At 47.0% G+C, this 13,289-nt stretch overlaps 2 protein-coding genes across 14 annotated transcripts in view; one reads left to right on the top strand and one right to left on the bottom strand.

The window, feature by feature from the left end:
* Positions 1-221: 221 nt before the first annotated feature.
* Positions 222-11,826, bottom strand: PIGP (phosphatidylinositol glycan anchor biosynthesis class P). 7 transcript variants are annotated; one of them, XM_007183751.3, is made up of 5 exons: positions 11,535-11,826; positions 10,993-11,096; positions 4,829-4,901; positions 2,720-2,838; positions 222-580 (listed from the first exon to the last, which is right to left on the bottom strand). In XM_007183751.3, exons 2-5 carry the CDS (start codon positions 11,072-11,074, stop codon positions 450-452), a joined length of 405 nt encoding a protein of 134 aa, XP_007183813.1. In that variant the 5' UTR covers positions 11,075-11,096; positions 11,535-11,826; the 3' UTR covers positions 222-449. The 7 variants fall into 7 exon arrangements, with proteins under 7 accessions (XP_007183813.1, XP_007183814.1, XP_007183812.1 ...); XM_007183752.2 differs by having other exon boundaries at positions 11,643-11,770; XM_007183750.3 differs by having other exon boundaries at positions 11,594-11,687.
* Positions 11,827-11,884: 58 nt separating this feature from the next.
* The window catches only part of TTC3 (tetratricopeptide repeat domain 3), a 144,139-nt gene continuing 142,734 nt past the window's right edge, over positions 11,885-13,289 (top strand). For 2 of the 7 annotated variants that reach the window (XM_007183754.2, XM_007183757.2), the window contains exon 1: positions 11,885-12,097. The gene's annotated coding sequence lies outside the window, so the exon portion shown is untranslated. The remainder of the gene's footprint in view (positions 12,098-13,289) is intronic. The other 5 variants (XM_007183760.2, XM_007183761.2, XM_057545599.1 and 2 more) reach the window with 4 other exon arrangements.

Below are 13,289 nucleotides of genomic sequence, written 5' to 3' on the forward strand. Positions count from 1 at the left end.
ACCTCAACCCCAACTGCCTCCTCACAGCAGCTTTCGTCGACTGCCCCATCTAAAGCAGTCGTCCCTGAGACATGAATCTGATGGCAAAGACACACATTAAATGTGCCCTTCTCCTAAACCTAAGAGTTTGAATTCTGGGCTTCTAAGAACAAACAGTGGGAAGTACACAATTGCCCTTTAAAAGTTACAACATGAATGCCTCTCTGGAGGGACACTTGCCATACGGTAATGCAGTATTTTATTTACTCTGTCCATTAGTAACTACTATTTGATAACATTTATAATATTAATAGAACTTAATCTAAGAGAAGTTCAACTTACATTTTTCTTTCTTTTTTTTTTAACATTTCAATACTGGATATTAATCAGAAAGACAGTCAAAATTACTATGGTCGAAATTCTTCCATCAAAAATTTGTAATAAATGTTTGGTATTAGTCTATGTACAATTCAGTTTTTGGTGTAAAGTTCTTTGGGTGCAAGAAAAAACATTTGGTTTACTTCACTAATAGGAATATCTCTTAATGCTGGGATGGCCTCTTCTTGGTATTTCTTCGGCTGTTGGTTTATGGCATAGTTATCTGTAAGAAGAGGACAAAAGGCTCTGTTTACCCAAGCAATTTCTTCAACACTCTCTGTGGTTTGTGGAGACCCACCACATAGTTTACTAGGCTAATGTTTGGATAATGACAAATACCATGTTTAACATAATTAAAAGGCCCCTTAAATTCTCTCTTTAGAAGAAATGTCCCAATTAGGATAAAAATCAGCCAAGTACTTTCTGCAACCTCTAACTTGGGTAATAAATTAATATTTCAGGGACTTCCCTGGTGGCGCAGTGCTAAGAATCCGCCTGTCAAAGCAGGGGACACGGGTTCGATCCCTGATCTGGGAAGATCCCACATGCCGCGGAGCAGCTAAGCCCACGCACCACAACTACTGAGCCCATGTGCTGCAACTACTGACGCCCGCAAGCCTAGAGCCCATGCTCCGCAACAAGAGAAGCCACTGCAATGAGAAGGCCGTGCACTGCAACAAAGAGTAGCCCCCGCTCGCCACAACTAGAGAAAGCCCACGTGCAGCAACAAAGACCCAATGCAGCCAAAAATAAATTACAGAAAAAGAAATTAATATTTCATTCAACTGTACAATGATGATTCAAGACCCATTTTTTTTTTTCAAGCCCCATTTGTACATTTCTCATAGGAACAGAATTATATCAACACCCCAATCATTTGGTACAATCATTCATGCAAACTTAACAATTTCCCCTCTTTGTACAAACTGTCTATTTGCTGTAATTCCAGCCAAGTATGCAGGGAACACAGTAGGTTATCAGAAAAGCAATATCTAAAAGTTAAAAAATCATACCAGAACTTAAAAAATACTTTGCTTCCTAGAATCCAAGCAAGTTCAGGCATCTAATTTTTTTTTTTTTTTTTTTTAATTTTGGCTATGCCACGCGGCTTGTGGGATCTCAGTTCCCCAACCAGGAGATTGAACCGAGGCCATGGCAGTGAAAGCGGGGAATCCTAACCATCAGGCCACCAGGGAACTCCCAGGAATCTACTTTAATCTTTAGACTTGAAATAAAAGAACTTAAAAACAACAACAACTACAAAAAACATGCTGTGGCTCTTCTATCCGCTTAATTGCAGTCAGGTGTACACAGTGATCCTGGGGATACACACCCCCAAATTCCTCCTCCCGGACAAGGTCTGTATGCACTTCTTTGTCATCCCTTGATCAACACAGCTTGTTTAGGATAAAAGAAGTTTCTCTCAGGCAAAGTTGCCAAGGAACATATTACATACTTGTGGTTTTTATGAGTAAATACACCTGTTAACTAGTGTAATAAACAGCATATTCATGAGAGCTCATTTGTGCCATGTGAACATTTCCTCTGGTATAATTGTATTTATTTCTCCCAGTTTTTTTTTACTATGCTGATGTGTGTCAATTACTGCAGCCTGTTCTTTGTTGCTTTTCCTTTTTAAAAAATATTTATTTATTTATTTATTTCGCCGTGCTGGGTCTTAGTTGCAGCATGTGGGATCTTTTTAGTTGTGGCATGTGGGCTCCTTTAGTGGCAGCATGCAGGCTCTTAGTTGTGGCATGCGGGATCTAGTTCCCTGACCAGGGATTGAAACTGGGCCCCCTGCACTCGGAGTGTGGAGGCTTTTTTTTTTTTAAGTGATCTAGGTTTATTTTTTATTATTATTATTTTTGGGGCTGTGTTGGGTCCTTGTTGCTGTGTGCGGGCTTTCTCTACTTGTGAGCAGGGGCTACTCTTCATTGTGGTGTACGGGCTTCTCATTGCGGTGGCTTCTCTTGTGGAGCACGGGCTCTAGGTGCATGGGCTTCAATAGTTGCAGCATGTGGGCTCAGTAGTTGCGGCACATGGGCCCCAGAGCACGTGGGCTTCAGTAGTTTCTGCAAGTGGGGTCAATAGTTGTGGCCCTTGGGCCCTAGAGTGCAGGCTCAGTAGCTGTGGTGCACAGGCTTAGTTGCTCCATGGCATGTGGGATCTTCCCAGACCAGGGATCGAACACGTGTCCCCTGCATTGGCAGGAGGATTCTTAACCACTGCGCCACCAGGGGAGTCCTGGGAGCGCGGAGTCTTAACTACGGGACCACCAGGGAAGTCCCTGCTTTTCTTGACAAAAGTGTTAATACCCGACTCCTCCATCCCCCGGCACTTTCCTTTGATATAAATTTACCTGTGATCGTATGAATGGAGTTGAGTGGAGAGGTACTCATCATGTTTATCCCGAATAAGAGCACGTAACCAATCACTACAGTAATGAGGAGGTACACAGGCAGTGCGACTGCCCAGTATCTGCAGAAAAGAATATTAAAGTAGGTAACAGACTTCCTAAAAAGTTGCAGTTCTCTACAGTTCATCACCAAGTTAATACAGTTTTAAACTTAATTTTAGCTTTGACTGAAATAATAACATGTACCTAAAAGGCAGTCCAATAGTTCTACTGGCCTACAGTGAAGCTGCTATCCTGTACCCCTGTTTGAGCCCTGGAGTCTTACTTCCCAGTAGGGAACACTTAAAGCACCTAAGCTGTTTCTTCTGGTGTTTACCTCCACCTTCCTACACAACATACTCCTATTATTATTTCTTGATTTTTTAAACTTCAGACATTTTCTCTGAACATCCTAATATAGAGATAAAGATGTATATATAAATAATGTTTGCAACTGAGCACCGTAACGTATTATTATTATATGTCTTCTTGTACATTTTTTTGTTTTTCCTGGAAATTAAGTAATTACTACTTTTTGTCTGTTTGCTTGGTTTCCCATGTACCTATCAATACTCCATCCTCAAATTCTCTGATAGAGTCTAGTATGCCTCTTAATACAGTTAAACACATCAAATGCTCTACCTCACATGTTTTATTGGGTGCATTATTTAATAATTTCTTCCCTACTGTTTTCTCTTTCTGGAACTTCTAAGAGATTTTTTGCTGTTATACTTTCCTCATCTTTTCTCTATTTTCTATTTTGCTATACTCTATCCTACTTTCTGGAGATTACTTTTGGTGTTTCTTCTAAACCGTCAATTAAAATGTTAATTTTGGCTACCATATTTATAATTCCCAAATGCAGTAATTCTCTGAACATTCCCTATTTTATAGCATCCTGTTGTTTCATAGTTATAATCTTTTTTTATCTCTGAGGATTTTATTTTAAAGTTTTCTTCTGTTCTTTGCATTATCTCCATTTTCTTCAAGTTTCTTTTCTCTTTTCTTTTTTTGCTTTTTTCTCTTGTATTTCATTTTAGAGGCTTTCTTTTAATGTCTGATAAGTTGCCTATTCATATTTAAAGATGAAGTACTGGGGAGGCAGGGAGGCGGCCGGGGAGACATAAAAAAATAAAAATAAAGATGAACTACTAACAAACTAATTGGAAGCACTGTGCATATGTGGGCGGGGATGGCCAACTGGTGACCCACACTATGGGAGACCTGGCCATTCCACTGGAGGACCTCTAATTATCAGAAATTAGAGACCCTTTCTCTTGAGCTGGTCAACTTCTTCAGGGAGGACCCTCCTATCTTGCTGGGAGGAGGCGGGTGGTATAAGCCTGCCAACCAGAAGCCTGAGAGCCTAGTGAGGCAAGGTGCTTGGGAGGAATCTCACTATTCAGCAATGCAGATTTTCACTGTTCCCTGTTTTCAGTAACGTGCCTAGTTAGACCTAGTGCCCCCCAGACTAGAGACTCTCACTCAGCCTTTCCAGAGCATAAAACTCCTGTCTTCTGCAGGGGAGGGTTGGTCTGCCAGCTTTAAGGGCTGAGGAGGGGGATTTGAGGGTCGAATGCTCTTTAAACACTGTTTTCAGCCCAACCCGGAAATACCATGTTAAAGCGGTATCCGTACCTCCAATGTCTGGGCCTCTCTGTGTTGTGGGCACAGAGGCTCTGGCTGGCTTCCCTGCTTTAGCAATGTGGGAAAGTGGAAATTCAGTCAGTTACCTCTCACCTATCTGCAATCCACTTCCCAAGATTCTATTGATACACCTCCACTATCCCGTTATTTGCTCCTGTGGGTTTATAGCTTAACAATTATTTTTTTCTATGGGCTTATTTTAACAAGATTTTGGGAGGAAGCAGAGATAAAGATGTGCATTTAGCCCACCATCTTTAAGTAGAAGCGTATCAATAATCGTCTTTAAAAAGCTTTAAATTTCTATATGGCTATTTATGGATCTTAAAAGAATAAATATAAGATTTGCATAAGTCTTAAGAAAAAACCTGATCCTTCAAAACAGCATTGATATACTCTTACTTTATTTAAGAAATACATTGAACTTACTTTTGAGGCCAATAGGTTAGGCCTAAGGAGTTTAGCCAAGATTCAGGAATAAAAGCCCACACAAGATATAGTACTGCAGAAGAGGGAAAAAAAAAAAAGGAAAAAGGTCAGTAAGGCATGCATCCAATCTATCAAGGTTCAGATAAAACTACTAGAGAGAAGCTGGCACGCTGCAACGAAAGAGCCCATGTGCCACAACTAAGACCCGACGCAGCCAAAAATAAATTAGAAAAAAAAAAAACCAAACCATAAAATTTACCATCTTAACCATTTTAAATGTAATGTTCAGTAGCATCAAGTATATTTGTATTGCTGTGAAACAGGTTTCTAGAACTATTTCATCCTGTGAATCTGAAACTCTATACCCATTAAACAACTCCTCTTAGTTATTTATTTATTTTTTTAATTAATTAATTTATTTTTATATTTATTTATGGCTGTGTTGGGTCTTCGTTTCTGTGTGAGGGCTTTCTCTAGTTGCAGCAAGCGGGGGCCACTCCTCATCGCGGTGCGCGGGCCTCTCACTATCGCGGCCTCTCTTGTTGCGGAGCACAGGCTCCAGACGCGCAGGCTCAGTAGCTGTGGCTCACGGGCCTAGTTGCTCCGCGGCATGTGGGATCTTCCCACACCAGGGCTCGAACCCGTGTCCCCTGCATTGGCAGGCAGATTCTCAACCACTGTGTCACTAGGGAAGCCCCTCTTCTTAGTTATTTTAAAAAACATGTCTTAACTTCCACTACTCACACTGTATTTTAAGCAATTTAAGGGCAGAAATCATGCCTTAGTAATTGTTGTAATCCTTATAGCACCTAGCAATTTGCTTTATACGTAGTAGGTGTTCAACACTTCATCCCCACAGGGTTGAAATAACTACAGACATTTAGGGGCATAAAGGTGAATTTATCTACCCTTGTTCTGATCCACAACATGCCTTATCTCCTAGAGCACAATCTTATCTCCCTCAATCCAGGTCTCTGTGGCACCCTTTCCTGTTGTCTCTCTATTATAACAACAGCCAACCTCTGAGCACTCACTGTGGCTAAGCACACTTCTGAGCACTTTCCATGCATTATTTCATTTAATCCTCAAAACAATCCTAGGAGGTATTAAGCCATTTTTACAGATGAGGAACTGGAGTCTTAGACATGTTGCATCATCTGTCCAAGGTAAGTGGCAGACAGAAATTTCAAGCCTGTCTCAATGATAATGAAGGATTAACATTTTTATCAACAAATATGTATTACGGAATTCTCTATGTCAGGAGTGTGTGATACAATGGTGAACCCGAAAGAGATGGCCTCTGCCTTCCCCGAGCTTAAAATTGAGCAAGGAAGAGAGAAGAATAAATTGGTATTTTCAATACACTCTGATAAGTGCTAATGAGTGAGTAACAAAAGAGGATATCGGAACACATAAGAAGGCCCTCAGCCCACAGTGGTGGTGATGTGAGTGGTTAGGAAAGATTTCCTGGAGGAAGTCATTAAATTGGGGCCTAAAGGATGAATAGGGGGGTTAGCCAGATGAAAATGCTGGGCTTGCAGATGAGAGGAAGGAAGGAAATACGAGAAAACAGTGTTCCCAGCACCCATCCACAGAGAGAGCGCTGGGGGTCTGAAGAGAACTGGTGTGGTAGATGGCAGAGGGAAAAGCTGGCAAGGAACTGGCTTGGAGCTTGAGTTTTCAAGATTAATGAAATACAAACAGCACTTCCCTGGTGGTGCAGTGGTTAAGAATCTGCCTGCCAATGCAGGGGACATGGGTTCGAGCCCTGGTCCAGGAAGATCCCACATGCTGCGGAGCAACTAAGCCCCTGCGCCACAAGCCTATACTCTAAAGCCCGCGAGCCACAACTACTGAGCCCACGTGTCACAACTACTGGAGCCCACGTGCCTAGAGGCCATGCTCTGCAACAAAAGAAGCCACCGCAGTGAGAAGCCCGCGCACCGAAGAGTAGCCCCTGCTCACCGCAACTAGAGAAAGCCCCCGTGCAGCAACAAAGACCCAATGCAGCCAAAAATAAATAAATAAATAAATAAATTAAAAAAAAAAAAGAAATACAAACAGTGGGGAAACAAATGCAAATTCATAAATGGAAATGACTTGCTTAGTTTAATTAACTGAATGAATATTTACTGTACATCTGCCATATGCCAGGCACTATGAAAAGGTCGAGGCTATAAAGATAAATGAGACATGGTCTCTATTCTCACAAAGTAGTGTGGGAGAGAGAAACGAGTCAAATGTAGTGGCAGGAACTTCCCAGGCACTATCTTACTGGACCCTCCCCAGACCCCCTCTGAGGTGTGTGCGAGTAGTCCTTACTCACAGGTGAAAAAAATTGAGGCTCAGGGAATGTAAATAACTTGCCCGAGGTCTCACAGCTAAACGTTACTGAGCTGGAATGAGAACCTGAGCACCGTCTTTGCACTGGGCTTACAAGCAGCAGTCAGAGCATTGGAAACGACATGAATGGGAGGCGACATATTTGGGGGAACCCCAGGCAGCGTGGAGTGGCTCGGGCATAAAGTACGAGGCTCTGAGCAGGGAGAAACCAGCCGGAAAATGAACAGGTCCCAGATCATGGAAGACCTTGGACGAGGAACATGGACTTTATGCTCTGGGCAAGGGGAACAACTGGACATTTTGTTGGTAACTTTACAGTTACAGCAGACTACCAAGAGGTATAACCATCCAGGCCCCAACCAGAGGTTTTAATCAGGGGAGTTCACGTCTGGATCTCAAGTGCGTCACTGTGACGGCTGCATGTAGGATCAATCTGTGGAAGAAGTGAGACCCTGGCAAGCTCAGTGGCAGCAGCAGATGAATGAGTTGGGGGAGAAGGAAAAGTACAAGTGAAGACGACTCCCAGGCTTTCAGAGTGGGACCTAGTCATTCCAATCCTGAAGAAAGAGATACTGGAGCAGTCGTTCTCCACACAGCGTCAAGAGATTTTCCAAAAATACAAATCTGACCCTATCACTTGCCAGTTCAAATCCTTCGCTGCCCTTAGAATAAAATCTAAAATCCTTCCTAGGGCTTGCAAGAACTGGAACGACCTGGCTCGGCCCGCCTCTCCAATGTCCAGCCCTCACGCACTACGCTCCAGCTCCAGACAGCGTCTCATTTCTGTGCTTCAAACAACCTTCCGGACGCAGGGTCACTGCATTTACAGCGAGTGCTGTCTGCCTGGAACGATCTCCCTTTGGCTCTTCCAATGCAGGTGGTTCCTTAGCCTGCTTTATGTCTCAGCTCAAATGTCACCTTAAGAGAGGCTTTCCCCAATCACCTGCTCTCCCAGCTGTGTCCCACCGACCACACCTTCATTACTCCGTCATTTCCCTTTATTTCCCTCAAAGCTATTACCACAATCTATAACTACTGTGATGGACGGAATATTTGTGTTCCCCACCCCCAAATTAATATGTTGAAACCCTAATCCCCAATGTGATGGATTTGGAGGTGGGGCCTTTGTAAGGCAGTTAGGTATAGATGAGGTCATGAGGGAGGGGTCTCCATCATGGGATTAGTGTCCTTTCTTTCTCTACTATGCGAGGATATGGCAAGGGGGTGGTTGTCTGCAAACCATAGGAGGGCCTTCACCAAGAACCCAGCCATGCTGGCATCCTGAGCTTGCACTTCCCTGCCTGCAGAGCTGTGAGAAATAAATGTCTACTGGTTAAGCTACCCGGTCTACAGTACTTTGTTGTAGCAGCCTGAACAGATTAAGACAATTAGCTTTTTAAATCAGTAACTATTTCAATGTACGGAGAGACTCATGTAACCCCTGCGTACCCACCACCTAGTTTTATTATGACTGCTGGGTACTGGCCTCTGACCTCCTCTATCCTATTACTTTCTGCCTCACTGTCTCAGGTTTCAACCTTACTGACCTCCATCTGTTCCTTGAAACCACTGGCCTCCTCGGGCTTTTGCACAGGCTCTTCTCTGGGAGGCGCTTTCCCTGGATTGCCACATGGCTCACTCTCACTTTTCGCGGCTGTGCTTACAACTCACCCCGCAGTGAGGCACCACCTGACTGCTGTATTTACGATGGCAACGCCCTCCCACTCCTCATCCTCCTTTCTTGCTTAATTTCTCCCCATGGTACACATTATCATCTGACATTCTGTATGTTTAATTACTTAATTTGTCCATTGGCAATCTCCCCCTAGCAGAATGAAAACTGTGAAAAGCAGGAAGTTGGGGGCTGTTTTGCTCCTCCCTTGCCTGTAATAGTGGCTGGCACATGGTAAGTACGCAAGAAAAATTTGCAGAATGAATTTCTGTTTGTGGGTACTGTTAGATTTCAGTCTTAAAGTCATTGCTTTTATTTATATATATAGTTTCTAACCCTTCAAATAACTCTGTACGACAGGGATTTACAAAAATGATGATGTTGATGATAACGATAGCAGCAGCAGCTAACACTGAGTAAGTACAGGTATCCCCACTTTCCGAAAGCTCGCTTTAAGCCATTTCGCTTTCACGAAAGACCTACGTTAGTAACTGTCTTCGGAAACCAAAGCAAATCTGAAGAGGATTTTTGCTTTTACTTAAAAAGCATTCAGTGTTTGTTTTGCAGGGAGCCGTGATACAGGCGGTGCCCACCCAGAGCAGGGAGAGTGGCACGTCTGGGCTCCTTCCCCAGAGCTACATTCAGCATCTCGGCATCAAACTGCCATAGCTTTGAACTGTGTCTGTGAGCATCTTGATCTCAACTGAGTATCTTTATCAAATTGAGTGCGTTATCTCAATTTACCTTGTGCATTGCTTAGCAAGATGTGCCCTAAGGTAATCGTCGCTTTACACCATTTCTGCTCACGAAAGGTTTCATAGGAATGGTCTCTACTTCCGGATCGTGGGAGAAACCCGTACTTATTGTTCCTATGCATTCTTTTAAGTGCTCTGCATAAATTACGGCCAGTAATCTTCACAACAGACATAAGAGGCAGCATAGTGAAGTCAACCCAGCGTGCCTGGGTTCAAATTCTAGCTTTATCATTTACTGGCTGTGTGACCTTGAGCACATTACTTAAGCCCCGTGTGCCTCAGTATTCTCATCTGCAAAATGAGGACAGTAATGACAATATCTATCTCACAGGACTGTCTTATGCTTCATAAGCATTTGATAAACATCACCACCCTTTCACAGAGGAAGAATCTGAAGACCCAAAGAAGTTAACTAAACGGTCGTCCACAAAGCTAATCTGTGGAGGAGTCAGGATTTGAACTCAAGTTATAACTTCTTCACTCCATAGACTCCCCTGGCCAACAGCTTGGTTGGCTATACTGATGCAGTTAGGGTTCAGAAGCATTACCACTCCATCTTTCTCGTTTCCACAAAATTCTAAAAAGTTGTGGGCACCCACTTTTCTCCCTAATTCTCAAATCCTTTTGGGGAGAGACATGGGGCCCACTGTGTGACTCTGGGAATATCATGTCTCAGTGAACATCAGTTTCCTTATCTGTAAAATGAGACCTTATGGGGACTGACTGAGACCCAGGATGTAAAGTGCAGCTGACTTCTATAACCTGATTCCTGTCCCTCCCACAGGCTGCACCGGGGCCACGCCAGATTACTCATTTCCAAACCCCATAATGCCTTCTCACTTCTTCCTTCTTATCGGTGAAGACAAAGTCCCTGGGAGAAAGCTCACTCTGACTCCCAGGGTTTTTTTGGCCACGCTACTGCGTGGCTTGCAGGATCTTAGTTCCCCCTAAGGGACCAGGAATGGAGCTCTGGCAGTGAGAGCGCAGAGTCCCAACCACTGGACCCCCAGGGAATTCCCTGACTTTCCATTTTGATTTCTTGTCTCGCCACTGGCTGCCCATGGCACTTATCACACTGAGTGAGAATTGTAGATTTACTCCTTTGTCTTGTCCACAAAACCATGACGTCCTTAAAGGCAGGGACCAAGTTGCATTCACTTTGCAATCTTGCCTGGTGCTGCATTTTAAAGATTTGTTGAGATTAAATCTTTCAGGCTCATGTCTGGCACATAGAACACTCTTAACAGACAAGAGTTCCCTCCAGGTTTTCTCGAAAAGAGACAAAGGTAGAAAGAATCACAGTTCCTATGTGCACATGCTACAAACAAATGCAATAATTTCCTGTCCTTGAACACCAGAGAAAGGCCCTGGCCATCCATCAGGAAAGTACTTACTGAAGCCAAATTGGGAGCTTAAGAAAAGGACAAAGCCATAAATCGCTCTTTCTGGCAATGGCGACGGTGAATTTTCCACCATTTTCCCTGTGGCTTTAGATAATCTGTGGGAAAGAAACACAATCATCTGTCAGTGATTCACACCCTTGGCCTATTATAACCTCATCGCTTTGCTACGGGCACAGCCCCTCCGCAGTTTTCCCACCCTAAATCACTGCCAACGGGCAACCTGCGCACAGACCTCCAACACACACCTGCTTGCACACGTGCACACAAGCACCCATACCTCGCCTGTAGGCGCAGCCAGCCCCCAAACCTCACGTGCACGCGCACACAAGCACACGCGCCACAGCGCGCACCTCCCGCAGTATAAGGTGGGGGGAGGCAAGGGGGGAGCGGGCGAGGCCACGGGGGAGCAGGGGAGGGACTGACGCCACTCCAGCTCTGCAGGTTTCGCCTCCGTGCGAAAAGGGAAGGGCAAGCAGGGACAGGAGGCCCGCGCGGCCTCCTCAGGCCTGGGCCTCGGCGCCCGGGGCCCGGACCTGCCCTCTCGTGGGGTCCGTTTCTCATTCGAGCCCGGGGATTGGGATTGGCCCTCGACCTTGGGTCTTCCATGCGCCCACTCCGGCCCCTCCCCACAGTTCGGCCACCTCCGTGCCGAGTCCTCTGCGCAGGCGCGGACCAGGGAGCCGCAGGGGGGCGAGAGAGGGAAAACGAAGAAGGGCCGAGTTGCCAAGGAAACCCCTGCCCGGGCGCAGGCGCACCGCGACCCTCGTCCGGCAGGAGCGCGCGAGCGCGGGGGCTGGAGGGATCGGTCAGCTCTCTGCCGCTGGGGGCGGGGGGGTGGCGGCGCGACGGCGCATGTGCATTGCGGCCCACGTGACGCGTCTGCCGCCTGCGCCGCCGGCCGCTCCTGCCCGCCCGCTGGCTGACGTGGAGGGCCTGAGGCGGCGGCGGCGGCGGCCCGCGTCCGAGGCTCGCGGGCTGCGGGCCCCGGTGAGTGCACACCTGGCGCGCGGCAGGGCTCCCGGATGTGTCACCTTGTCGCGCTGCAGCCGAGATGCCCGGGGAGAGGGGCCCTACACACCCCCTCCGTGGGTGTGTGGTGAGTGTGGGTGTGTGCGCGTCGCCCCGCGTCGTTGGCCGTGGCGCCCGCGGTGTGTGTGCGCTGGTTGGGTGCCGGTGCAGGGGGGGAGTGTGTGGCCGCTTTTGTCGGTCTCAGTGGGTGTGTTTCCTTTGTCTGGTGTCCTCCTTCTTTAAGTGTGGCCCCCTCCGGGCTTCTGTGCGAGGGTGGGAGAAGCCCCTTTGTGTGCGCATCCCCCGGCCGCACGCGCACCCTCGCCGCAGTCGGTGCGCGGGTGTCACCTTCGCTAGGCGGAGGGTCCGCCGGCCTGAGCGCGGGTGGGCACGCGCCCGTGTGTCCCCTCCCGGCTCCTTTGTGTCCGCGCTGGTTCTTCCCGGCGACGGCGTGGCGCCCCGGCGGTGTGGGAGCCCCCGTTTGTGTTACTGCCTTTCTCCGGGGATGCGCGTTCTCCGCGCGCGTGGCCGCGCCTCCTGTAGTCGTGACCCCCGCCTGCAGCATTGCCCGCCCGGGGGTGCGTCCTCGCGTGTCCCCGCGCGCGAGCCGCGCCTGGGTCCTGTCGGGTGCGTGATCAGGTCGTCGTTCGCGAGTGTTCGTGAACGTTCTTGCATGCCTCTCCTCTGTGTCTTGTGTTTCCTACATCTGCGCCACCTGTTTTCATGAGAATGGCTGCCGAGCGCAGGGAGGGGACGGGGAGGGAGAAATCAGTGCAGTGCTCCCCCGTCCCCTGCGCCTCTTCGGAGCATACTTCCTCCCCCAGCGCTAATGGGAAGGGGGGACAGCAGCGGGTCTGGCCAGCTGCGCCGTAATATTTACGATGTCAGGTGTGGCCGGTCGAGCCAGCCTGTTTTGGGGGCGGAATAAGGGGGCCAAGGGCCAAAAATGGAGTCAAGGCATAGGTGAATGTTGGTTGGTACCAGTGTGGCGTACTATTTTCAGAGGCGCCCTACACGCCCAAAGACCTTCGATTGCAGACTCCTTTCAAAATAATATGTACACGACACCTGGGCAAATACCTTTTAGCCGATCCTGGGCGTTCTTGATAATACTTAACGGTTCATATAGTGTTTTATGGCGTTCACGTGAATTAACTCTCTTGATTCTGCCTAGCGTCATGGCGAGGGAAACAAGGTAGACACCGTACAGGTTTTTCTCCTCCCTTGGGAGCAGTTTCCTCATAATTACAGCTCTAGTTAGGACATTCTGTATTGCAGGA

The sequence above is a fragment of the Balaenoptera acutorostrata genome, chromosome 4 (genome assembly GCF_949987535.1).
Source record: "Balaenoptera acutorostrata chromosome 4, mBalAcu1.1, whole genome shotgun sequence".
NCBI lineage: Eukaryota > Metazoa > Chordata > Mammalia > Artiodactyla > Balaenopteridae > Balaenoptera > Balaenoptera acutorostrata.

Bases quoted from the DNA above. Each gene is read 5' to 3' on its own strand.
- PIGP (XM_007183750.3), bottom strand. The intron at 2,839-4,828 runs GTAAGTTCAATG...TCTTTTCTGCAG, and splicing joins CTAACCTATTGGCCTCAAAA to ATACTGGGCAGTCGCACTGC. The intron at 581-2,719 runs GTAAATTTATAT...CTCTTCTTACAG, and splicing joins CTCCATTCATACGATCACAG to ATAACTATGCCATAAACCAA.